General features: G+C 42.8%; 2 protein-coding genes across 7 annotated transcripts; both read left to right on the top strand.

Annotated features, from left to right (window-relative positions):
- The first annotated feature begins 5,716 nt into the window (after nucleotides 1–5,716).
- ccdc106b (coiled-coil domain containing 106b) lies at nucleotides 5,717–11,721 on the top strand. 4 transcript variants are annotated; one of them, XM_042077767.1, is made up of 7 exons: nucleotides 5,717–5,815; nucleotides 7,124–7,203; nucleotides 7,349–7,456; nucleotides 7,542–7,739; nucleotides 8,125–8,271; nucleotides 8,828–9,031; nucleotides 9,364–11,721. In XM_042077767.1, the coding sequence occupies exons 1-7, from the start codon at nucleotides 5,799–5,801 to the stop codon at nucleotides 9,678–9,680; spliced, it is 1,071 nt and encodes a 356-aa protein (XP_041933701.1). In that variant the 5' UTR covers nucleotides 5,717–5,798; the 3' UTR covers nucleotides 9,681–11,721. The 4 variants fall into 4 exon arrangements, with proteins under 4 accessions (XP_041933701.1, XP_041933700.1, XP_041933703.1 ...); XM_042077766.1 differs by having other exon boundaries at nucleotides 7,346–7,456; XM_042077769.1 differs by lacking the exon at nucleotides 5,717–5,815 and adding an exon at nucleotides 6,102–6,676.
- A 634-nt stretch (nucleotides 11,722–12,355) lies between these two features.
- On the top strand, nucleotides 12,356–25,970 carry u2af2b (U2 small nuclear RNA auxiliary factor 2b). Of its 3 annotated transcripts, none has more exons than XM_042077751.1 (13): nucleotides 12,356–12,868; nucleotides 13,981–14,004; nucleotides 14,540–14,672; nucleotides 15,662–15,697; nucleotides 17,878–17,981; nucleotides 18,928–19,079; nucleotides 19,570–19,686; nucleotides 19,973–20,111; nucleotides 20,919–20,995; nucleotides 21,345–21,467; nucleotides 23,146–23,232; nucleotides 23,670–23,921; nucleotides 24,999–25,970. In XM_042077751.1, exons 1-13 carry the CDS (start codon nucleotides 12,820–12,822, stop codon nucleotides 25,131–25,133), a joined length of 1,428 nt encoding a protein of 475 aa, XP_041933685.1. In that variant the 5' UTR covers nucleotides 12,356–12,819; the 3' UTR covers nucleotides 25,134–25,970. The 3 variants fall into 3 exon arrangements, with proteins under 3 accessions (XP_041933685.1, XP_041933684.1, XP_041933686.1); XM_042077750.1 differs by having other exon boundaries at nucleotides 20,916–20,995; XM_042077752.1 differs by lacking the exon at nucleotides 13,981–14,004 and having other exon boundaries at nucleotides 20,916–20,995.
- Nucleotides 25,971–26,398: the final 428 nt, after the last annotated feature.

Genomic DNA, 26,398 nt, shown 5'->3' with positions numbered 1-26,398 from the left:
AGGCATTTTGCATTTTGTGTGAGCAATTGTGGGTTTTGTGTGTGGAGTTTTGAAAAATAGACACAGAGTTTTGAAAATGTGTGTAAACAGTTGTAAAAAACTGTAATGAATCATTTCTGCTGATCCTTTACTTGATGCTAGTTTGCAATCCTTATCTGAACATTAAATAAAAACTGTTCCTTTTCTGAGCTCATCTCCCATGATGCACCATGCATTCTGTTCTTCTCTACTTCTCATTTTTCAGAGGAGGGACTTTACTCCGACTACAAATACTCCTTAAGACATACTTATCAGATTAGGATCCTTTCTATCCTAACTGGTCTTGACTTATAACTCTGCACTGGGTCCTGGAATAACCAAGGACAAACCTGACCTTTGACACATATCCCGGGAAACGACCTGAAAATCATGCCCCCCTGGACTGCAGCAGGGGAGGAGATGAGAGGAGAGTATGAACAGTAAGAGCTAAAATGGTTACAGGAACTGCGGCCAGAGAAACTACAATCGCCCCCATCCATGCAACGCAAACATGCAAAAGGTTTTAGGAACTTTAAGAAAAGGTTTAACAAAAGGTTTACAGTAGTATCTACAAAAAGTCCCTACAGTGTGAAAAAAACATCTAATCTGAGAAAACAGTGGCTTGTCAGGTATAGAGAGGATACAAAAAGGTATCTGACAGATGAGACAGACAGAGAAACGGAGGAAGCACACACAGTAAGGTCAAGCAAAGGAAGCATGCTTATCCTACTCACTACAAGTGTGCAGGGCTAATGACTGCAGATATGCCAACTCTACTCAAATGACACCAGAGAAATGCTGTGTAAGGACCACAGGAGTGTCAGCCAAAGTAGCAGAGCAACAGCACGAGAAGGAGGAGGAGGAGGAGGGAACGTTCGAGTAGGCAAGGCCAACACCACAAGGTGTATGTGTGTGGTGGTGGTGGTGGGGTAGTCGTGCACTGCCAAGCCAAATGCCAGCCAACTCCAACACCAAACAGTTGGATCATCCGTCTGTGTTTGTTGATGGTGGTTGGATGGAGTTGCTTGAGTTTGACAGATCCAACAGTCATTCCTTTCAATCGCTGTCTGGGCACTATGGTAGGCCTACTGGAGGTTGGTTTTCTGAACACTGTAAAGACTGCAACCAGCAGCTGCAAACTTTGCTAAGAATGTTTGGGTTTGTGTCAGGGCAGGGTGCTAACAGGGAGAGTCGAGGAGCCATGATACCTGGCAGACAGCAACTAACAGCATTACTCTGCAAATCTCAACAAGATTAGAGCTAGAAAACCCCCGCGCAGAGTGTCTCAGCATAGAGCCTGCTTCTATTTATTTCCTCTCATCTGTGACCCTTGCAGCTCAGGTCTTTCTTTGACTTGCATGCTGTCATTATCCGCCTCCAGCCCGCAGGTGAGTGGCATTGGTTGGAGTCACCACACGTAAGCCAAGTTTTCACTTGTAGGTACAGAAACACTGTTACAGACACGATTGGCATTTGTGATGAGTGCTCCTCCTTTTCTGCTTTTAATTAATTGTCAGTTAGAAAAAGTCCGGCCCAGTATTCTCAGATAGTGGCCTGATATGAACTGAGGCAGTGTGGTGGTACGCAAAGGGTTATTTGGGTCTGGCAAACACCACAAAGAGCTGCAGGCTGCATGTGCTCTTTAAGAGCCAACACTAGTACTGACACTTCAGATGTCAGGGAGCGGTGTCTCCACCTGTGGGTCATGGAAGGAAATACATGGTTCTCTCTTTCTCTCTCCCTCTCTCATTTACATTGCCGTGCCCGTGCAAACATGCTACTCCTGTAGAAAACCTGTAGCCCAATTAAATGCTGGCAGGTAGGCCTGCTTTAAAAATAGAATGATAGGGAAAAACACCATGCCAGCTAAACATTCAATAATGAATACTGAATATTATATTATAATACATTGTAATACATGTGCAGTGAGCAGAATTTAAGCATGGCTGCTTGTGACATTTTTTACAGATCAAAATGACAAGCCTAACAGCTGTACAACCTAACCATTTTGGAATGATGCATCATCATATGGAATTTGCAACAATGTGACTTAAAATCAATCTCTGGTAGCCTATAAATGACATCACACTCTGTCTGTCACTCGTTGTCTCTAGCTGATCAAACTGACATAAGCCTAAAAGCTTTGAGGTAGACTATATGTTTAGCCTATTGAATAGCTTGATAACAGAATAGAGAAGACAAACTATTTTGTGGAATGATGCATCATCATATGAAATTTGCAATGACTCAAAAATAGCCTATAAGTGACATCACGCTCCATCTGCCACTCATTGTCTGTAGCTGGTTATGCTTTGCATGTGTGACATTCTGAAACATCCTTACATTTGGGACCATTATCGCTTTCAAAATGTAGGTGAGCAACCAGGCACTGAGCTGCACTGATGTTTGTCCTTCTTTTCACTTCTCTGGAACTCTGGATCTCATTCATAGTGACCATTGGGTCCTTACCTGTTTGACCAAGGCCCTTCATCCCGCATTACTGTTTGGCTGAACAGAGTCAGATCTAGGATGACTGTTGGTTGTTACATATTTTCCATTTGAGAATAATGGAGGCTACCGTGCTTTGGGGCACTTTCAATACTGCAGAAATGTTCTCTATCCTTCCACAGATCTGTGTCTTCACACATCAATGTCTTGCAGGTCTACAGACAATTCTCTTGACTTCATGGCTTGGTTTTCACTCTGACATACACCATCAACTGTGGGACCTATATAAAAAGATGTGTGCCTCTCCTAATAATATCCAGTGAATTCATTTAGGCACAAGTGGACTCCAATCAAGTTGTAGAAGCATCTCAAGGACCACTGATAAAAGTAGGATGCACCAGAGCTCAATTGCAAGTGTCATAACAAAGGGTCTGAATACTTATGTAAATAGAATATTTCAGTCTTTTTTTTATTTTTTTTATACATTTCCAAAACATTCCAAACACCTGCTTTTTGGTGGAGTGTTGGAGTACTGTGTGTAGATTATTGAGGAAAAAGATTAATTGAATCCATTTTAAAATTATTCTGAAATATAACAAAATGTGGAACTGAAAGGGTCTGAAAACTTTCGGGTTGCACTGTAGATAGACAGATGTCATGGTAAAATGTATAAGAAATGTTATTAGCACAAAAAAAGAAAAAAATTGTAACAGACATACAAATGATTGTACAGATGAAGTGATTTGACAAAATATTCACTGTTAAAATACTATAAAAGGGGCTAAATGCTTCTTAAAATACAAGAAATGGTCTAGGTCCATGATGAGCAATGAAAATGATTTGCTCAGATTTCAAGAAACTGAATTAATACTACTAAATAAAATACCCACACTGGTATTAGAGTTGAATAAACTATAAGTCACAAGTGGCAGTTTATTCATATAGTCCAATGAAGGGAAGTGTTTGACCTAAGATTGTCTGGGATGTATCTTTACTAACAAATTACTGTAAAGTAGCCCTGACCCATGGTTGTTGAAGTCTTGATTAGTGGTAGAGATCAGGTACCATGCTTGATAGCGTTGCTCCTAATATCTTTGGTGTGTACTTGATGCTTCAGACTTGCAGCACTGAAATGCTTAACAAAATCCTGTTGAAGTTTGTCCTTGTGTACCTTCTGCAGAGTGTATGTGTGTATATTCTCCACCTATGGTAAGACAGAGGAAAACACACACATGTGGTGTTAAACAGAAAGAGGAACTTACATTGAAAGGGTAAAGTGGTTTTACATACAGCAGGATTCCAGGATGCACAATCAGTTTGGTTGTTTTTCTTAATCCTTGCAACTTATATCAAATCAGTGAATTTCATCCATCTAGTCAACATTTTGTTATAAACATAAACGTAGATCATGCAGCAGACAAGACAGACCTGCAGAACACTATAATGCAATAGCTTTGTTTCAATATAAAGATTTATAAAATGTGCTAATAAACACCAAGTTGGACCTACCCCGTAATGTGTAGGAGACAGAGGACAGAGGGAAGACAGACAGACAGATTGCAAGAGAATAAGTACTTCCATGGTACAATTCTGTGGGTTGCAAGATCCCAACTTCCTGTCTTTTTAGTGGTTCACACAAGAGACAGGAAGTTTGGATCTTGCAACATCGTAGAGTTTTCAAAAGAGTCATACTCTTGATTCCTTCGGTCAATCTCTATTCCTTGCCGTGTTTCCCATACATTGACTTATTTGTGGCAGCCCACCACAATATCAACATTGACCACCACACAATGATTTTCCAGGTTGTACTAAATTGTGCTTAAATCTGGTTCCACTTCCATATCAGGTTAGAAGAAGGTGTTCGTAAATTGCGAAACTACAGATCTTTAACGTGATTCTATTAACAATAATTCAAATTTCACTATACTTCATACTTCAAAATCATCTATTTAACCTTTGATGAAAGTAATTAGTAATTACAAAGTAAAGACGCCTGAATCACCTGCTATCTAGTGCAGAATGCCTCCTCCATGTCATACACGAGTGACCTCAGGGCCCTCTGTGAGTCCGGTGTGTTCGGGTGATCTTGCGACTCAGGGTCCTCGCCAGCCTGTCCACTGCACTGCTGATGTGACCCAGGTCCTTGCGGGAGGTCAGTCCATCAATGTTTCCGCTGTACCACATGACCCAACCGCCCAGTGACATCAGCACCAGGAGGGCTCCCGTGTACACCAACAGGTCGCCAAAATCCCGGCCTTTGATCTCCAGGGTGGCAAAGACTCCAGTCAAAAGGGCAGCGACACCGAGCAAGTCCATAATTAATGCGAAGGCGAGGGCCAGTCGGCAGTGGGAGAGGCCTGCACAGGATGTGGTCATGGTTACTGCCCTGCAGTGGGACAGTTAAGTGTAGTAATGGACCCAAAAGGGCAGACCCCAAAGGATGCAAGCAGAAGAGAGGATATTTAGTTGCATAATAATCTCGTAAGTCGTTTTGTACATCAGCTTTATCTCCTCTATGTACTCAGAGTTGTTCATACAATTAACAACTTATTTCCTAAAACGTTCCCATTTTTCAACAGGTTAGGCCACTGTCCCTCAACCTGATGTATGATTTCCATTCCTTCTAAACTTTTGAGGTAGGCCTACTCTCTTACAGTTTACTCGATCCCATAGAAATGTATGTTAGAATGATCTGATTACACAGGTGAGCAAGTGACCCTCATCTAATCAGACCAGTGTTGGGCAAGATACTTCAAAAACGTAATTACTTATTACTGTCATATCAAAATAATTTGTTACCTTACACTGTTAGACATTTCAGCCATGTCTACAGCAGGCCTAGGCTACTTTACTTCATATCACACTAAATGATTATTTTAGTAAAGCATGGGGATTTTGCGTGTTAAGTGTGGTCACCAATTGTTTAGCCTTCTTGAACTAAAAGGCTGGGAGTAGGCAGGCCTATATCTAGATCAAGCAAAATATCAATCTTAGTGTAGCCTACCACAAAACAATTGAATGATCGAAATGCCCCGATTATTTTAGCCTACCTGTTTACAATAGACAGGGCGTTGACGCAATACCCCATACACCTAGGATATGCGATTTAGGGGTCGTTTGGACGTTCAACAGGCTAGCGTCTTACCTGGTGAGATGTTAAATCCTTTCGCCTATTTTTCAGCTCCAGTCGATTGCTCCGTGTTCGTTTTTTTTTTTTTTTTATAACAGAACTTGTTGGATTAACTTCCGCCATCAATCGACCGCCCCTCGTCGACATCCGATCCCACCTGGGGCAGGTAGGCGGACAACCTCTCCCAAGAACTTCTTCCAGAATGAGAGGCGTTATCAGGCATGTAACATATGGGCTAGCCTACAGTTGTTGTATGAATAACTACAGACCTACGTGCATCTTTCCACATTATAGCGCTGTTTAGTTTTTAAACCAAGTTTACACCAGAACATTATTACTTTCTAGGCGACTGCTGGCATTGATATAGCCTACATTGATTACCCATGTGCAACTGTTTGCCAGGCCAGCCTAGGCATATTTGCCATTGGTTTAGATATTAGGTCTACTAAAATAAAAGTGAAATGCATGTTCATATTAACTGAGAAATTGTCTTTCTCCATTCACCTCATAGGCCGGTAGGCCTAGGCCTATGTCTCATCGCTCATCTGCGTGCCCACTGTGTAAATGTGTTACATGCTTGTGTGCGTGTGGGAATTATTAACTATTTCAGTTTTTAAATAAGACTTTTTCAATGAGACCTGTCAACTGGTCCCTTGAAATAAAACATATTTTCTACGTTTTTGCTAGGCAAGCGGAACTAGTAGACCCTCTCTTATGAACGTCTGGCCGGAAATGACTCATGGGGGAGGCTTGACCAAGTTTACGTCCGTGGAAATAAGAGAATTTCTCAATTGAAAAGTTATACATTGTGCAGTTTGAAAGACTGAAAAGGCGAATATACATCCACAAAGTTAGATAATAGCGCATTTCCAACTGTTTGGTAACGGTCAAGGAAATGTGTTCCAGTCATTCCTGATAGCTAGGCTACCACTGTAAAGTTCAGGCTCTGGAGATAAGTTTGAAATGTGCAGCTATGGTGCGAAGGAGATTATTGTCGTAGCATATAGAAACACCTTTCTGCATTTTCGAACTTGCTAGATTGGGTCGAAGTGAAGACTTGTTACGAAACCCTGTATGCCGGTAAGCCAAATGTTTAAATCATAACGTTAAAAGAAGACAAAGCAGGAAGCAAATTTTAAGCTGGCTAGTCCGTCTGGCTGGTTAGTGTATCGCTAACAAGCTATTTGTAGCATTGGTGGCATGGCTGTTAGCAATAGCAGTGTGGATGCTCCCCATAATTTGCAGCATTTGCTTTACTGCTGTGCTGCTGCGTGTATTTGTTTTATTTTGACATTAAACTTTGATTAGTTGCATAAAGTGGAAGTCTACATAGAGAAACATGTAAAGTTAGCGGACCGAGTCAGTTAATTTACAACCTCCAAGTAAACATGACTTCGCCTTACAAAGTTGTAACAAGTTTAGTTTTCCTGGTAGTTAACATGCTGCTGCACCTGAGTTGTTACAAGTTGCAACAATTTGAGTCACACTTTGATATCACACGTTGTATCTACGATTGTTGTTCGCCAGACTGATACATTCCAGAAAGGTGGAGCGCACGACGCAAAACATGATGACCGACACACACCCGAATACGGGGACTTCATCAGGTAGATACGAATGTTATTCTCCACCTGTGTAGAGATTTAAACTTTAAAAATACGTTTCAACTATCAAAAGCCCCCGCGCACGTGCATTCGGTGTTTGTGGTCAATATGCTTCCTTTTAAGTCATTCATTACATTTCTCGCAGAAGATGGCCTAACAAAGAACCAAGTGGGAGGCTATGAAATCTCCATTCCATTTGAGGACAACAACGTGGACACGACAAGTTATTTGAATCAAAATGAACGACCATTTGAAGGTAGGTTAACTATTCTTTGTTTATTTTTTACTCTCCCCCTCTTGTGGTTTTGTGGTTCTCTACACTAGTGTAATCTTTGCCATAGATCATCCAACCTCTGGACCACCGGTCATGTGTGACTCCTACCTGCTGATCTCAAACCTCCGCATGCATCTTCAGATCTCCTTGGAGAAAAACTCGTGGCTGCAGAAACGCATCGAGGACCTGGAGGAGGAGAGGGACTTCCTACGATGCCAGCTGGACCGCGTCATCAGCATCACCAAGAGCCTTGAGTTTACCAACGGTACACACCCAATCACTTTCCTACATATTCATACATAGAGCTTGGATTTAAGAGCATTGCTTATACACACCTTTATAGGTCAATGAAGCCAAAAGTCAGTGGTATACAAACAGCACCAAGTGCCAGGACATCATATGTATACAAGACGAGACCTAAATATATATGCATACACAGACCAGAATTCAAGAGACAACCAGTAAACCAGGAAGTCAGAGACGCACGCACACGCGCACACACTCAGGACCAGGAAGTCCGTAGTAACCATGCACGTATACACAGATGATACAGAAGGAGCCATCTTCCTGAGTAAATATTAGCTTTGCACCTCTGTTATTAGCGTCTCTCTCATTCTCTTCGTCCTCCACACTCATCCCACCCTTCTCAGACCGGCAAGGAGACACTCCACAGCCTAGCCCCCAGAAGACCCCGGCGCGCCGGCCGGCGACTCCGTTCCCAGCTCCCATGACCACCCGCTCAGCTGTATCCCGTCAGCAGCAGCAGACAAGCCTCAAGCGACCCAGCACTGCTCAGGGTGAGCTATTGCAGAGCTTAACTATGCGGTTGGTTAAACACAACGAAGTTGCACAAAAGTAGTACATAGGAGCATTGACTTGTGTATCATTAAAAGAGCATATCTACAGGAACAACAATTGCACACAACATAAGAAACCCTAATAAATGCAAAATACAGTATAGAAATACTCATTGCTGTGTGTCCACAGACCTTACCCAGTGCACAATTGGCTATAATCATACAAATGTTACGTTATAACAGACCTTACCACCCCAAAAAAAGAACCCAGTAATTAGCCAAAGCCATGGGTTCTTTTAAATCGTTGTAAGCACAAACTATGAAATAAAATATGTCTTGCTTCTTTTGTTGTATGATTTCCATAAAACTTCGGGACATATGTTTGCCAATACATACATTTTAGGATGTTTATTTTATTATGTATTTAATATGTGTATGTACACAGGCCAACTATCCACCTACAGACATGCATATAGGCATGGAAGTATATGTTGGTTTGGCATACATTGTACTGTTGTGGTGATTGTATAATGAGTGTTTTGACATCTGTCCTCAGCTGAGGAGGACTATGAGGATGTTGTGGAGGAATACCTGGAGGAAGATGGTTACCTGGAGGAGGAGGAATACACAGTGTCTAGTGAGGAGGGCGGCAAAAGGTCTAAGAAGGGAAAATCTGGAGGCCGGGCCAACCCAGCGTCAGTCCCGCACGTCAAGAGGACTCGTGTGTTCCGAATCAAGAGAGCCATGGAGAGGCAGCGAGGTGAGTCCATTTACACACACAATGCTTGCCTCCATACATCTCTGGGATTTTGTTTTTACTTTTGAAATGCACATAGAATGATGTACAGATATAATCATAACACACAAGCATATATGCTGTGGTGGTAGGGATTCAAGTTTCCAATCCATCCAAGTTCATGCGAACACCAAGGCATTTCAGACAGTTCTATGTCTTAACAGGGATTTTTAGGGATGTCTGTTTTTCTCCTTTCCACAAGCTTTTATCTGTTTCTGTCTTTTAATCTGTTACTTTATTAATCCTAAATGAAAGCATACAACCAATGGTAATTAGGACTTTATATTTACTTCCAGTGAAAGACCCAGCAGGCGTTCTTATCCGCTACAAAAAGATTCTGGTGACTTATCAGAAACTGAAGAGCATGGCCAAGGCCTTCCAGGTGCACGGTGTGGACCGCAACACCGTGGCGTCCACTACGCCCATCGCGGAGCTCCTCCTGGTCGCTCCCGAGAAGGTGCCCGAGGTGGGCGAGTTTGACCCGTCCAAAGAGAAGCTCCTCGACTACGCGCGGCGATGCTACAAGGCACTGGACGAGGCCTCGCAGGCCAAGGTGCAGGCCCTGAAGAAAAACAACCTCCTTCTGCCCATCTCCTACCGCTTCCGAAACTGAAGAAGCTGAAGTGGTACTCTCTCTAAAGGAGGACTCCTGATCGTTTCGTAAAGTGACAGGCAGTTGGTGATTTGAATTTGGGAGAAACCGGTTCCATTAAGCAAAACTCGAAGAGGGCTGTTGTCTCAATTACATATTTTCTCTACCTCAGCTCTTGCGCAAAAGTGAGGTGCCGAATTAAGTGAAAGAAATGGACGTGGTCAAACGTCAGGAATGTTCCCGGGAGTTCCTGAGACTGCAGAGGTTCAGCTTCCTCCTCCAAACTTCAGAGTTCGGGTGAAAAAGAGAAGTTTGTACAAACCTCACAGGACTGATTGTAGCAAAGTCTGAGAGGCTATGTGCATAGAATCAGTTAAACATATTTAAAGCGAATGATGTAGTAGGTCACTGTATCCCAAAGCCTTCTTTGTCCTTCATACGTTTCTTTTCCCCTTTTAGATCTTTATTTTACACAATAAGTGTATGAGACACAGACTGCATTTATCCCACTTTCACAACCAGCATTGGACCCTTTTTGTATCTTTTTTTAGTACACCATAGATTTGTCATTTCTTCCCGAGTATTGTTTACCCTCCCAGACATGTGCCTCCACTAGGTGTCTTATCTTCTGCCCCTGGTTTGATCATGGACCAAGATGCCTAGTGATTTAAAAAAGGACTAATGTGACTGCTGGTCAAAGAACGGTTATTTGGGAGTATTTGTTAAAATGAATCTGGATGGTTCTATCCATGATCTCTCTGTCTAAGTTGTATTTGTATACAATCAGTGCTTTACTTTGCTTTACCAAATAATGTTTAAAAAAAACAAACAAACAAGCAAAAACAAACCTGAAGCGTATTAAGGGAATTCTGTTTCACTGGAGTTTGCAATGTATTTTGAATATGTGAATGGCAGGCATGCTGTCCTGCAGAAGCCATGTACACTATGGGATGCAATGCAGAGTCTGTGGATTACACTCTCTTCCACTTGTACTCCTTGTGTGGAGATCCCAAGAGTATCCTGTAACCCATACATCTCCTCCATTTATGAATGGGGAAGAAACCGCTTAGAGGTTTGATATTTAGTCAGTGAAACCCTCTTTTTTTATTTCAAGATGCCCAAATATTTAGATACTCGTTTTGTATTGATCTGTCCAGGGATTTTTTTGTGACATTTTGACATGCCCTTGGTAGGTTTTTGATTTGTGTCAAAACCAAGGTGGAACGACAAATGTGAGCACAGATGCTTGCGATGATGATGTAAATATGCTGTATTTCAGATTGATTTTTGGCTTCATGAAGATGATCCAAAGCTTTAGCTCCACACTGGCAATAGTAGACACTCAGGAGGCATAACAGTAATGCTAAATGTTTTTTTTTGGTATAACTGTCTTTTTGGTAGCATTAAATATACAGGTAGAGTCTTTACATTTTATTTTATTATCCTTAGGATATTGAGTTAAACCTTTCTTCATGGACAAATGTTCTGTTCGGCTTCACTGCAATCTGCTGTAGGAGGAAAAAAACACTATTCTCTTTAACTGAACCAAATAGTGTTTGTGTTGCCCTTTTGGTGCTGATTTCTGTTGGAACTCAGGATTTCATCAATTGAACATCCTGCTCTTATTATGCTAGAATACCTCACCCAACGTCTTTGGCAGGTAACGAGTTTGGAATGCCAGTAATAGTATATCACCACATAGCCTTGTTATACATGATACTCTCAGTGTATCACAAAGCCTGAGTGGCAGTGTCTAACAGCATCGTCAAGCATCGGAAGACTACCATGTGGTACCTTTTTGTTTTTGTTTTCTATATTCAAGGCATAGAGATTGCTAGATTGGCTAGTATATTCACGTCTGTTCCTCGTAGGACACTGCTGATATACCTTCTGGTAACCTTTTGCCTTCTCTTACCCATCGTAACAATGTGCTCCAGAAACTGGAGAGAGCCATTTGCTCAGCAGGAACATCATCCATCATCCAACGGTGACTGAGGAGAATTATGTTAGTTGTGGTCATGCTCTTCACATGTGTAAATAAAGCTCTCCGATCTCTCTACTACATTTTGTGACTATGCTCCTTTTTTGGTAGAACTTAGAAGACTTGACAAACTGAACCTCTCATTTGTGGTGAGTAAGGAAGCAGATGTGTTTGTGGTTTAACAAAAATCGAAATAATTTTGTGCAGCTTGTCAAATAGTGGGATAAAAATATCAGAGCCTGCTGTTGAAAAACTTGAGTAAAATCTGGAAATGTCTCTCAAATGAATTGAATGAAATTGACTAGGTAATTGTGATTTTACAAATATTCTCCTATTTTTAGTTTTTTGCTGCACATTTTGAAGCATGTAGACTGTCACTGTATAAAGCAGGTGCAGTGTAAATAGAGAATGATCTCTTGGTTGCAAAACAATGCAAAACAGCTTACAGCTTTGAATGTGTCTGTGAATGAATAGTTGTCATAAAAGCATACACTTTAGTGTACACATATCTGCTGACATCATATAAATGAACTACATCTACATTTTGTAGGGGAAACCATTAGCCTGACGAGCCAGACCCATTTGCTGCCGCTAGGGTGCGTCTAGATTTCTAGGCTAATGCAACCATGGAAAAACCTGAGATGCACACCACACAGGTAGGTGGCGTGGTTACAAATTGTTAACACTACTGGTACTCTAGGTCAAAAGAGTTTCCATTTCCGGTAACGCGTACAGCGAATGGATGGAGACGACGGTGGTTGAGGCCTAGTTGGTGTGATTTGGAAGCTTTAAAAGTAAACAGATATAAGTGGTTATAACATTATCGAGAGTGCAAGTTAAGACTATTATATGTCTAAGCAACGTTTTACAGCATTAGAAGAGATGTATCAATGAAGCAGACGTGCAAGCTGCCTTGGCTAGCTTTTTTGCTAGCTGGATAGCTTCTTTAACTGCAGACACGTCGGTGAGCTCTTCCGTCATTTTTTGCCATCGGAGACCGATCTTAACTACATTGGGACTGTAACGTTAATATAATCTGATAAAGCTGTTTCGTTTTTTTTTTGTTGTAATACGTTTTCGTCACGCGCGTGCAACAGCTGGGATAGAATTTATATTGAGGTTAGCGCAAGCTAATTCCCCCCGCCTGACTGTCCATTCATCCCCTACTGATAATTCAAAATGTCGGACTTTGATGAATTCGAGAGACAGTTGTCTGAAAACAAACAAGGTGAGTGTGATGACCTGATCCTTACGTGTGCGGTTATTAACAATAATAATTTATGTATTGCAGAGCATCTGTCTTGGAGCACTTGTTATGGCCGCCGATACTTACTTCTTATTCTGTTAGCTAACTTTCGCAGTAATAGCAACAGCAGTGTTAGCAATAGCTAATGCTATAACGTTGTTTTGATATCTATGCTATCTTGTGATTTACCTTAATCTGGCCAATCGTCTACAATTGGTTGTGCTTGTTAATGTAAGATAAAATGCCATATTACAGTGTTGCTTTTAACTTTAATGTAAATGAGCATTCAGATCGTTATTACGGTTACGTCCATTAACCTCCACGTTAACGCCAACGTAATTGACCTAACGATTATGCATAGCGTTTCATTTACATGATATCGGCAACGTAAACGTTAATATTATGCTGTCTCAATAAGAATGTGTTCCCCTTAGTTTTAGATATTGGTATTCCAAACTTAATGGGTTATTGTTAAAGTGATGTTTTGAGATTACCTTGTTCTCGGAATGTTTCATTAACATTATAGTTATTTACTTTAACTGTCAATTTCTTACAAGAGCTATTTCAGTGGTGCCTTTGTCCACCACTGCTAGCCTTAATATGGCCATGGGAAGCAAACCCCCTTAATTACAAGTCACGCCACGTTTAAAGTTGCGAAGTGAAGGCGATGGTACTGTATTTTGTGTCATAATGGAAGTAATGAGGGGAACACAATCGTCCTTCGGTTCAGCTGTTTATGTTAATCTTTGTCATAAATATAACACATGTAAGCTAACGCATGCTATAAGACCGTTTAATAAACATGTATGTAATACATCTTAATGTTAAGACTTACCTTTAGTAGGTAAATTAACATTAGCATTTTTGTTCTGCATGCCTGCATGCCTTTGAAAGGAGGTGAAATGCATGCTTTAGGCCAAGCCTAAATTAAGCTAAGCCAATATTACTGGAAAGTTTGTGTTGTACAGTGACGATAGTTACTTTTGTCCATGTTGAGCAGATTCATGTTAGACTTGAGCTGGTAAGGGCTCAGTGTGCATGTGCTGTATCCAGTAGTGTGAAAGTTGACGATTCTCTTGTTTCCTTCCATGCAGGTGTTGAGAATCTGAATTCACTTGGTGGGTACAACAGCGGCCTCTATCTCTCTCTATCTCTTTTGCTCTCTCTTTTCATCATTTTCTAGCTGTCTCTCCTTTCTTCTTCTCTTTCTTCACTCTCTCTTGCTATCTTTCTCTCTGGGGCTGCACAGGGTGACAGAGTAGCTTAAATGGTTAAAATCCTCTTTCTCTTTAAGGATACAGCTTTGTCAGGTGTCTGGGTTTGTGAAGCGCCATGTCCTGTTGGCACAGGACTTTCCTCCTGCAGTAGGGGGTGGGGTGTCGATTTCCTCTTCTTTTTTCTCCTCTTTGCAGCATAGGTCCTCTCTTATCTTCTGGGATCCTGTGCTTCTCTACAATATAATCAGCCGGTTTATTCTCTAGCTACCTGAGAGCTTTCACCACCTTGCTCTCTCCTCTCTTGCCGTAATTCTTTCTTTTCTATCTCTCTCTCGCTCTCTCTTTCTCTCTCTCTCTCTCTCTCTCTCTTGCTCTGTATCACTCTCTCTCCTCCTCGCTCACTCCCTCGCCCTCGCTGTCGCTGTCTCCCTGGCAGAGCGGGACAAGGAGAACCGGCACCGCCGTCGCAGTTCCTCCCGCAGCCGCAGCCGAGAGAGGAAGAGGAGGAGCAGGGAGAGGAGAAGCCGGGAACGTCGCAGCGGCAGCAAAGACCGCCGACACAGACGCAGGTGAGTCCTAGTAACCTTTGACCCGCTGCCGTTGACGGTTGTTTGGCCACTTGCCCGCCTGCTGTGGCATTGTAGTACTACTACTGCCCTACAACCCTCCCAGCAACACCATCTCCTTAACAGAGACCTGAGGTGCATTCAAATTCGCTAACATAGGCGAACGTTTGCAAACGGTTTTCCGTTAGCCTTGAGTTTTCGGCGAACAAGCGCAAACAGTCTGAGGAGGTAGTTCTCTGCAGACATAAAGTGGAACTGGACATGAGTTTGACGAAGGCAACAATGCAATTACCGTTAGAATGGAATGTTGACACCAAATTATTCAAATTTAACTGTTCAAAGAAAACATGTTCACCACGAACGTTCCCCACATTTTGTCAAATTTGAACGCACCTCTGTTGGGGTTGCCAGTTAGCATTTGTGCTTTCGGGTCATTACTAAATGAAATGAGTTGAGGCCCGTGACTGCATTTCTTAAAACTAAATGGGTTATGTGGGCTTTTTTAATGGCGGATTAATTGTGGATTGGTTAATTCCAGGAATGAAGTGTTGGCCTGCGTTTTGAGAGGGGCCGCGTGCTTGCCTTATGGCTTCTCTCCAGGTCCACACTGTATTGTGCCAAGATTACACTGCTGTGCTTATATGGAATGTAATATTAGGGACTCTGCCATTCTATACTGGGAATTTACACCAGAGCCGTCTTTGAAGCATTATTTTGTCACCTGTTTGACATCAGTTGTTAGAGGTGTAGCAGAATATCAATTTACACCGGCGGCGCTTTATGCGTGTCTTACGGTCGTTAAAAGTGTGTTTTTGTGCTTCATTTTTATTTTTTAAACGTATGTAAAGCGTACACATAAAAAAAAACACATGGATAAACACATTGGTGTGTCATGTTAAAGACGGAGGCAGTCTAATGCCTTCCTTGCGGTGTAAATTCCCAGTTATGCTGTCCTTGTAAAACCCAAACCCTTGTCTTAACTGTCATTTCAGCACTCAGCCTCAAAACCCACCCCAAGACATCGTCAGGTAAAAGACACAGAGGCATCCGTCTTTGTCTAGTGACTGTGTGCTGAAGTCTCTAAAATCTTGAGTGAATGGCTTATGTATATATATATATATGTCTGTCAGTTAGGGCAAGTGAATGTTAACCTAACTTCTGGCTTTTTTTTTCCTTTTGGGAAATGAGGTTTTTTGCCGGCTACCCCAGACTTAAATAAGAGGATGCATACCATTCTCTTTTGTGTGTGCAATTTCCCAGTCAGCCTAGCTTAGCATAATTCACTGGAAATGGGTTATACTAGTTAGCATATAGCTAAAAGGAAGCTAACATGCTAACTGGTGTTACCCACTTCCAGTGATTGGGGATTTTCTTCCTGACTTTGCTGAGGCCTGCTAAGCAGGAGTGAAGTGTGCATGTCACACGCTCTGTTTAGCTTGTCATTCTGCACGCTCTGTTTAGCTTGTCATTTTGCAGCCATCTGCTGCTAAAGCTGCCAAGTTTCGTGGCCTTGGTAAAAGGGAGTGAGGGCATACAAAAAATATGTACCTACCTATTTGCTGAGTGAGACATTTGTTTTTTACTGTTAACTCAGCACATTGTGGCTTCTCATCATTCGAGTGGTCTTAAAACCTTCAAAAGGAGTCTGACTCTCAGACCAGACTATTTTTATTGATCCGCTGTCTTAGAGTTGGTCTCAGATCATGACTAAATTGGCGGTGGTGCAGGGCAGTGTTGGGGAGTAACGGAATACATGTACCGGCGTTACGTATTCAGAATACAAATTATGAGTAACTGTATTCCGATACAGTTACAAGTTAAATAGTTGGTATTTAGAATAGAGTTACATTGTTGAAATCAATGGATTCCATGATGATACTTATCTGTTTCATAAGTTTATTCACTCTCTAAATAAATTAAGGCAACTCCATTTCCCAGAAGCTCCTGAAAGCAATCTATGATGAAATTGTTTACGTGTTTAAATCCAAGCCCCGCCGTCTTGCACTAGCATCAATGGACGCGTCATTGGAGACCTTGAAATGACTGTTTGCACAGCAAATTAGGAGTAAAGTAAGTGGAGGTAACTCCTGTTCCTCACTGATCGTGGTTCCTGATGTCTGTTCAAAGGATATTTTCCCAAGTATTAATAGCTCAGGCTACTTCGGCCAATCGGTTACACAGTTTACTAAGCAATAAACAAAGCCTTGTTCACGTGTTGATTTAGACCTACAATAAAACCAATCTCTAAAATAGGCACTGCATTCTAGGTTTTTTATTCTAACTTAAAATAGGTTCATAGATTATTATTTTTCTAATTAGATCTACATTTACGTTTTAAAATTAATTATATGGTGCAGCCTCTGAAGAATTATTCTTGCGAGTAGCATATAACGTGCGGTTTTTGATTGTCATTACGGATCACGTTTATTTTGAGAGCACTGATATACAGTAGCCCATAGTGTTAACATTTACAGCTCATTTGTGTTCCACCTGTCATGCGTCCCTCACTTGTACTGGGTTGATGCCACCGAAAAATCTCAGGCACACCTTAATTATAATTTCTAGCCTATTTATTTTGTTTGTTTTAATTAGCCTAGTCACCTGCTGTAGTTTTAGTGGTCACCTTGCTATTTTAAAGTTGTACCAGGTAGCTTAGTTGACTTTACATTCTCGTATGTGGGCACTTCAGCCATTTGGAACAGAAGAACACACCAGAATAGGCCTGTTTAATAGGCCTAAGCAGGATTTGATGGCCGCATTCCTACACTTATAAAGTGCAATTCAATGCGGAAGTAATCTAAGTTTTCAGAATACGTTACTCAGATTGAGTAACGTAACGGAATACGTTACAAATTACATTTTTGGGCATGTATTCTGTATTCTGTAACGGAATACGTTTTGAAAGTAAACCTCCCAACACTGGTGCAGGGTAATAGTGCAAACTAACACTGGTGACTATGGTCTGTTGTGATTTTACTTGGGCCAATTTAATGACCTCGATTCTGTACACATAGCCAACATGGCTATGTTCACCAAAAGAGTTGTTCCACATTTTTTTTCTCTGTGCGATATAAGTGAGGGAGTTAGACGTTGTTATCAGTGCAAAACTCCTCTTTTTCATTTTGCCATCATTCCATCTCTCTCTCTCTCTCTCTCTCTCTCTCTCTTTCCCCTCTCTCTGTCACTCATCTGTTCTTCCACCCCATAGCCGTTCCCCCCATCGGGAGAAGAAGAAGAAAGTAAAGAAGTACTGGGATGTTCCTCCTCCAGGCTTTGAGCACATTACACCCATGCAGTATAAGGCCATGCAAGGTCAGTGTTCTACCTACTCCTTCTTTCAGACAGATTCTGGAAACACTAGTCAGTGGTGCATACTTCAGTCTCAAACTCAGGGCTAGGGTTGAGACTAGAAGATTTGATACCATTTGAGAGACATATGCAGTTGGTTTGTCTTTCTTTCTTTCTTTCTTTCTTTCTTTCTTTCTTTCTCCCCTTCTCCCCCTCCCACATCTCCTTTCAAATGTCTCAAATTCACATTATTGATTGACATGTTGATTATTGATTGTTTTTCCATTTCAAGTGTTACCAGTCAGGATTTCTTATTCCAGTGGTCAGATAAAAGGAAGCTCCCGCACACTGCCTTAATTTGCAGTGAAAACTTTATATATCGCAACGTTTCGGTCGGATGACCATCATCAGGCAAACGTTGGTGACCCTGTGGGCCTTCTCCGACACACCCGTCTTAAGGTGGAGGTGTGCAAAAGCACTCCACATTGTTATTCCAGTGGTCAGAATGCACATTAAAGCTGCAGTTGGCAAGATTTGTTTGATCATATTCACTGAAAATGACACTATGCTCCGACAGAACAACATAAATCAGCCGGTTTTAGAAAAAACCTGCACTTCTACCTCCACCTAGAGCCTGTTAATTTTTGCGAAAATCCACAGCTCCCGGTTCTTCTGGTACCATCAGAGCAGGGCTGTGTGAGATCTGACTGTCAATCACAGTCTGGTGCGCACTGACGAGCACAAACTCGATGAGTGTGTGCTCGGTGGTAGTGGGGGAGGGGAATGAGAGTTGTAAACATTTCAAAGTCCCCTCAATCTGTCAGACTTGCCAACTGCAGCTTTAAAAAGTGGAATGAAAGCCCAGTTACTCCCAGTGAGGTTCCCCTGTCATTGGAAAGCGCCTTAAAAAGCACTATATAAAATGCAATGTGTTGTTGTTGTTGTCTCACACACCTTTATCTCTCCCCAGCTGCTGGTCAGATCCCTGCCACTGCCCTGCTGCCCACCATGACCCCTGATGGCCTGGCGGTGACCCCCACCCCAGTGCCCGTTGTGGGCAGCCAGATGACCCGTCAGGCCCGCCGGCTCTACGTGGGCAACATACCCTTTGGCATCACAGAGGTGGGTCCCAGAGAGACCAGACTTTTACATAATATTTTGTTTTGTTTCTGTTTTTTTGTGCAGAGCCAGCGAAGTTAAATTGCTCATTTGCCACAGCTGCTCATTCAAGGCTCTGCCCTACCACCTGGGTACCTCTAGCTATTCACAGCTCCTCCTTTCATTAGGAGATTGTCCATGTTTTAATTAGCCTAACCCAGCAGAAGGAAATGCCCACTGATTTGCATTTTGTTTAGCCGAATTGCCATGAAAATGTGCACAGGGGATAGGAATTAGTTGGAATTTTGGCTGCTGTGAAGTACTACAGGAATGCTGCTGTTTGGCTGTTTGGGGGGGGTGTTACAGTTAACAGTGTACGGGGTTCGAGTCCAGCTCGGGTCATTTCCCGAGCCCACCCCATCTCTCTCTTCCACTCGCCTCCTGTCACTCTCTCAACTGGCTTTTAAAAAAAGGAGAGATCACATGGCTAATGTTTTATTTTGTTCTCCTCCAGGAGTCCATGATGGACTTCTTCAATGCCCAGATGCGCCTTGGAGGCCTGACTCAGGCTCCTGGCAACCCCGTCCTCGCCGTGCAGATCAACCAGGACAAGAACTTTGCCTTCCTGGAGGTGAGTGTGCCCACAAACATACCCCCTTACATCACTTCTATTGGCTGTGTGCTTGCATACTGAAAATACATTTTACCTAACCCACATGTGTTACACACTACACTCAAATTCATCCATTTGCGTTATAGTTTCTATTTTTGTTTCATTAATGTACGCACAACCCCTCACATTTGGGCTCACAGGTATTGTTTTTATCTGAGATGAGTATGGCAACTTAACTGACATACAGACACATCAAATGATCCAAGTCTACTGCCCCCTTCCCTCCTTCCACTTCTCTCTAAAGTTCCGGTCTGTGGATGAGACCACCCAGGCCATGGCGTTCGACGGCATCATATTCCAGGGCCAGAGCCTGAAGATCCGCCGGCCGCACGACTACCAGCCACTGCCGGGCATGAGCGAGAACCCCAGCGTCTACGTGCCAGGTAAACGCCCCTCCTCAACGCCAGAGCCCGTACGCGCTTGCACTCAGCCCCTGTGGCACAGAGCGTGTATAGGCTCGTTCCTATGTCTGTGGGATAGGCTACATGCACAAAAGGCTTTCGGTGCGCTCGTTATCATGTAATTGATCATGTAATTAGTGTCTACACAGACCCGGTTAGGTGTTGCACCTAGTGAATCAGCACGTTACGATAAAGAAGAATTTTTATGCGTGTGTTAAAATTAAAAGAAGGATTTATGCGGGTGTTAAAATTATTATTATTATTATTATTATTATTATTGGGCAAACAAGATATTCGGTATCAGAGTGAAGATGTAAGGAGCAGAATACAACAGAAGATGCCATTGCAACACAGTTAACGCTTCATCGGAAATAAATGAGCTACCTGTCAAGACTTTCGTGCATGTAGCCTATTCAGTTAGAACATTTCAGAACTTCTTGGCTAGTCAGTAAGTCTTGTTTTCCAGAAGGTGACTGATTGGAATGGTGTGTGTACACATTGGCTAGTTATGCATTCGGTTTCGTAAAGAACAAAACTGATTTAAATTTTACCAAGTTGAATAGTAATAATAGCATTGTTGTGCTGTTATTGGAACAGCATGTGTAATTGCTTCTACTAGTCTATACTAGGCAAACAACTTACCAATATCATTGGATGCACTGCATATGTTCTTGTGTAATCCAGTGTGTGTGTGTGTGTGTGTGTGTGTGTGTGTGTGTGTGTGTGTGTTTAACTGGACTATCTAGCCTTTGAGCTTCAATTAAAACTGACTTCCTTTTTGTCAAGGAGTTGTTTCCACGGTGGTGCCAGATTCGGCTCACAAACTTTTCATCGGCGGGCTGCCTAACTATCTGAACGACGACCAGGTGTGTAACCTCGTGGGGAAGGGGGGGTTGAAACGCATGTTTCTGTGAGTTTACTTAACTCTGCTCCCCTCAGATTGAACAAGAGCAAGATGCCGAAGAAACGCTGTGTCCTGTTGAGAATGAATGAACCGAGCTCTATGAAAACGAGGCCCGTCCAGTAGCTCCTGTTATCATTCCGAGAATATCAGAATAGATGTTTGTTAAGCAAACAGAAATTCAAAGCCATTGGTTGTTTTTAATGTGTATTTTCTTCACTGATTAATCTAGCATAGGTCAAGTCTTTTATAAACGTAGCAGAAGAATTGCCTATGTACATTTGAGTGGTATTAAATGAATCATCCCACCTCAGGTGAAGGAGCTGCTGACGTCATTCGGGCCCCTGAAGGCTTTCAACTTGGTTAAGGACAGCGCCACTGGCCTCTCGAAAGGATACGCCTTTTGTGAATATGTCGACGTGAATGTCAACGACCAGGTGAGCCCTCTAAAGAAAGTGGTATACTCCCCCTGTGCACATTTGCGCGCATTAAAGACGTGAGTCATTGACGTGCGGCCACAATTGTTGGGAGGCACACGACACAGCAGCATGCCGTGTTGATGACACAATTCTCGTCACGCGTGCACGGGACACAGGACTATACCAGCAGCCGGTTCCACCAGTAGAACGTAAGGTCGATCGTAAGTTTAGGTGTAAGTTGAAATCGACTATTTTTAAACTAGCACTGCATTCTTTTTCTGTTGCATCATTGCTACTTAAGATGCACCGTATTTAGTACTACTTAGTAGCTACTAAATCAAAATATTGTCGGGTAGAATGGCGTTTTTACCGCTAACAACCAATCAATATCACCGTTTAATGATATCGGAAGTGTCACAGATTCACAACACTTCTCACATTGGTAACATTCGTTGTAACGCTGTATAGTAAAAGCTGCATTTCGGTTTGACTTCCTCCGCAATTACTTTGTTGTATGGAATAAAATAACACTGTATTTTTAATAACAGACTTTATTTTGTTGTAATGTGCTTTGGGAATATTTCAGCCACCACTGTTGGCCTAACGTAGGCTACCGCAGTGGATAGCTAGTGAAGGTAACGGTAACACTCTATATTTCTAATAATAAAATCTCTGATAACAGATCAATCAACAGCAATATGCTTTGTGTGGTAACGAGGTAGATGTTTGGTATATGCACAGCTACTGTAGGTCCATACAAACAAATAGAAACATGATTCAAACACTGTTCAAGTGAATTAAATGTGTCATAGACTGTATATAGAATGTTATATGTTCTTTATATACAGTCTATGAAATGTATAATATGTCGGTCGCGTATGTAACTCTTCTCAACTTATACTTTGTTAAATTGAACATTGCCACCATTTAAATGAGAACCATGTTAACAAATTACTTATGATGGACCTTACACCTAGGGAGAGGGACGTGTAAAATGTAAGTCATAACTTAGCGTTATGTTGGAACTATTTTGCGTGTTGCAACCTGTTAAACTTTAGTAGCTCGTAAACTCCAATGTAGTGCCAGTTTACGTTAGAACTAAGCTAAGATGGAACTTATGTTCAACTGGTGCAACCGGCTGCAGGCCTTTAACTCTACTCAACTTCTTTCACCCCACTGTAAGCAACTTTCTGGCCTCTTTGTTGCTTACAGTGGGGTGGTGGTAGTGTAGTGGCCAATGAACTTAGCAGGAAGCTAGCATACAGTAGTCAATTACATTCAATTAAAGTGAGCTGTATTATATGACAAATATTTTTGCATCGCCAAAGCAGAACATTTAAACATGCATTTACATATAGAATGCTTAGAATACAATACATGGCAAATAGATATGCATCCAAGACACACAAATGTCATGGGTTCGATTCCTGTTGTGCCCCTTGAGCAAGGCACTTCACCACAATTTGAGAGACTGGCCCCTGCAATTCATATCTGAAAGTTGTTTTGGATAAAAGCACCCATTTATTGCATGAGTAAAGTTAAGTACTACAGTGAAATGATCTGGTTGGACCAGAGTTTAAGGGTGCAACTAGTGGTTCCCCCAGTGGTCAGAGCATGATAAACTGTGTTATAGGTTATTTCTGGTCTTGATACATCCATGTGATATTTTTCTGTGTGTGTGTGTGTGTGTGTGTAGGCCATTGCTGGTCTGAATGGTATGCAGCTGGGTGACAAGAAGCTTCTGGTGCAGAGGGCAAGTGTTGGAGCGAAGAATGCCACCCTGGTGAGACTCCGATGCCCCATCAGTGTTATTCTACAACACTCATGCCTCACAAACTGACCACTCTGCTGCCCTGGGAATCCCACCCCAGCAAACTTTTCACTTTGGTTTGCATCAGCAACCACATCTCACAGCTGTAGCCCCCCATTCCTCCTATCCAAAACCTCAGTTTCATCTCAGCTCCCCTCCTCTCAATCCTAGTTCCCCTCCCCTCAAGCCTAGTTCCCCTCCTCTCAATCCTAGTTCCCCTCCTCTCAATCCTAGTTCCCCTCCTCTCAATCCTAGTTCCCCTCCTCTCAATCTCAGTCTCAACTCCTCTCCTCAACTGTCAGCTTTAAGACCAAATAGGCCTGCTAAATGCTATTTTATTGCTAAATGCTAATTTAAGTGCTAACTAAACCCCTTCTGCCCCCCCCCCCCCCCCCCCCCCCCCCCCGCAGACGAGTGTGAACCAGACCCCGGTGACGCTGCAGGTGCCGGGGCTGATGAATAGCTCTATGAACCAGATGGGCGGCATCCCCACTGAGGTGCTCTGCCTCATGAATATGGTGGCGCCCGAGGAGCTGCTGGACGACGACGAGTACGAGGAGATTCTGGAAGACGTGCGGGACGAGTGCAGCAAGTACGGCCAGGTCAAGAGCATCGAGATCCCGCGGCCAGTCGATGGTCTCGAGGTGCCTGGCACCGGGAAGGTAAGGAACCGTGGCGTGTCCGCGTCATGACCACCAACACCCTGTTTACGTTTGTTTTTGAAAATACTTCTCAGGGCTTATTCACACTATGCCATCCATAGTGTACCCGAGTACTCTTGACCCCCAAAGTCCGGTTTGTTTGACCAGTGTGATCGCTCCGTACCAGGCACGGTACACTTATCCGTGCCCGAGTCCGCTTGGAGAAGTGGACTCGGGTACGGTACAAGGGTATAGTGTGCCTAGGTACAGTTTGATAGTATGCAGTGTGAGTGCGGACCAAGAACGGGAGAGCACTGTACTCCGGCACAGTACAAGTGAACCGTACGCAGTGTGAGTATGCACTTCGGACTTGTAACTGGAGGGTTGCCGGTTCTAACCCCGACCAGTAGGAACGGCTGAAGTACCCTTGAGCAAGGCACCTAACCCCTCACTGCTCCCCGAGCGCCGCTGTAGGCAGCTCACTGCGTCGGGATTAGTGTGTGCTTCACCTCACTGTGTGTTCACTGTGTTTTGGGTGTGTGTCACTAATTCACGGATTGGGATAAATGCAGAGACCAAAATTCCCACACGGGATCAAAAGAGTACAGTACAGCTCCCTACAGTGTTCATTTAGAGATCAACGGTTACTCCCAAAGTTACCGGAGTTAGCCAGTCACCTCGTTTGTGATCCGATCATTCAAACCACTTGCGAAGGTGGTCCCGGACTCCTGTGACCGTGTATCTTTTGTAGTCTAATGCGCTCTGATGTGTCCCAGACAATGGGAGGCATTGGGATGTTATTCGGACTGTCCGTTAACGGAATGTAAACACAAGTGGTCAGCAATGCCTCTGGCGTACCTTGCATACAGGTATAAATGGCGATGTTCACAGGGTTTTAGGTTTACAATACTTGGCAGACACTTTTGTCCCCAGTGACTTACAAAGCATTTGAAAGAAATGTTGAACTTTAACCATCATGAGATATTATGATTTTAGGAATCAAGTTATCTCTGTTCACAAATTTAGAGATTCAACTTCCTACACGCACACAGATAAGCACAGATTTTGTTAACTTGTTTCACTCTTTCTCTGTCCCAGATCTTTGTGGAGTTCACAACCTTGTTCGACTCCCAGAAAGCCATGCAGGGACTGACGGGAAGGAAGTTTGCCAACCGAGTGGTGGTGACCAAGTACTGCGACCCTGACGCCTACCATCGCCGAGAGTTCTGGTAGAACCGGAGAAAAAGGAGGGAGGAGAGATAGGGCGGTAGAAGAGAAGAAACAAAATGGTGGGGTGGAGTGAGTGAGTGAGGGAGGGAGGGCGAGAAATGGAGGAATTAAATACAAAGAGGTTTGGGAGGGTGGGAAAGGGGTGGGGATTTTCTACTTACAAAAAAAAAAAAAAGAAAGTTGCTATGTGGAAAGGAAAGGAGGATATGTAACAGCAACCCAGATATGGTTCTAAGACTATGTGAGTGGGTTAGTTTTTGTGTTTGTATTTTAAGAATGCGTGTGCTTGTGTATCAAGGGGGTAAAAATAAAAAATCTTTCATTTTTGTTTTCTATTTTTAAATGGTTCTGGGCTGGGAGAAGTGCCATTTTTGCTCCCTGACCAAAACAACAGGGGCGTTACGTGACATTTTTTTTTTTTCCTGCAGCTGTAGTTCATTAACCTGGTCCCTCCACAAATCATAAGAAAGCACCAGTCCTGAAATAGTGGGTGACATCCTCAGTCTCGGTCCTATATGTGAAGTAGAGCTGCCACTCAATGTATCTCTACACCCCCCCCCCCCACTCACATTTTCTCTGTCATATAATTTCCCCCATCAGGCTGTAAAGCTAAATCAGTAGCTACTTTCTGTTGACATTTGTTAGGTTTTTATTGTTGTTTTTTTTCTTTCTGGATGTCGCTAGCATTGTCTGTTTTCTTGGGCATTAGTGCCTACCTGCCTATACTGGTGATGCCCCTTCCACTGACGGTGTGGGGGCACATATGCGCGTGTGTGTGTGTGTGTGCGCCCCACTACGGTGTAGCCCATATGTTTCATAATAAAACTCTTGGAAACACAAGCTGGTCTGCCTGTTTGGCCCTTGCAACAGGGAAAAGGGAAATGAACAGGCCATGGACTTGGATTCAGGTTGTTCAGACTTGATCAGTAGGTCCTGAACTGATTCAGGCTTTTCAGACCTAGTTCATAGGTGGTAGGTGGTTGTGACCTGCTTTGATCACTCATTCGTGTGGGGAAAATGAACTGGAAGCAAATGATCATTTTTCGCTCGCTAGCTCACTCCCCTCCAGCGTTCCCTATACCTTGACCCCACCCCCTCAAAACACTACAAGCCTATATCACTGCCAATAAAGTTACAGGCTGCTTTTCCACAGTTGCATAGCCATTCTCGTCCAGGTGCGCCAGACCGTTCAGTTTCTTTCCTTCCCCTGGATGTTTTCTTCTTATATATATATATATATATACACACACACACACCAATGTGATTTC

Source organism: Alosa sapidissima, chromosome 21 (assembly GCF_018492685.1).
Source record: "Alosa sapidissima isolate fAloSap1 chromosome 21, fAloSap1.pri, whole genome shotgun sequence".
Lineage (NCBI taxonomy): Eukaryota > Metazoa > Chordata > Actinopteri > Clupeiformes > Clupeidae > Alosa > Alosa sapidissima.
Note: the sequence above shows the minus strand (reverse complement) of the source record. Positions and strands in the feature narration are given on the sequence as shown.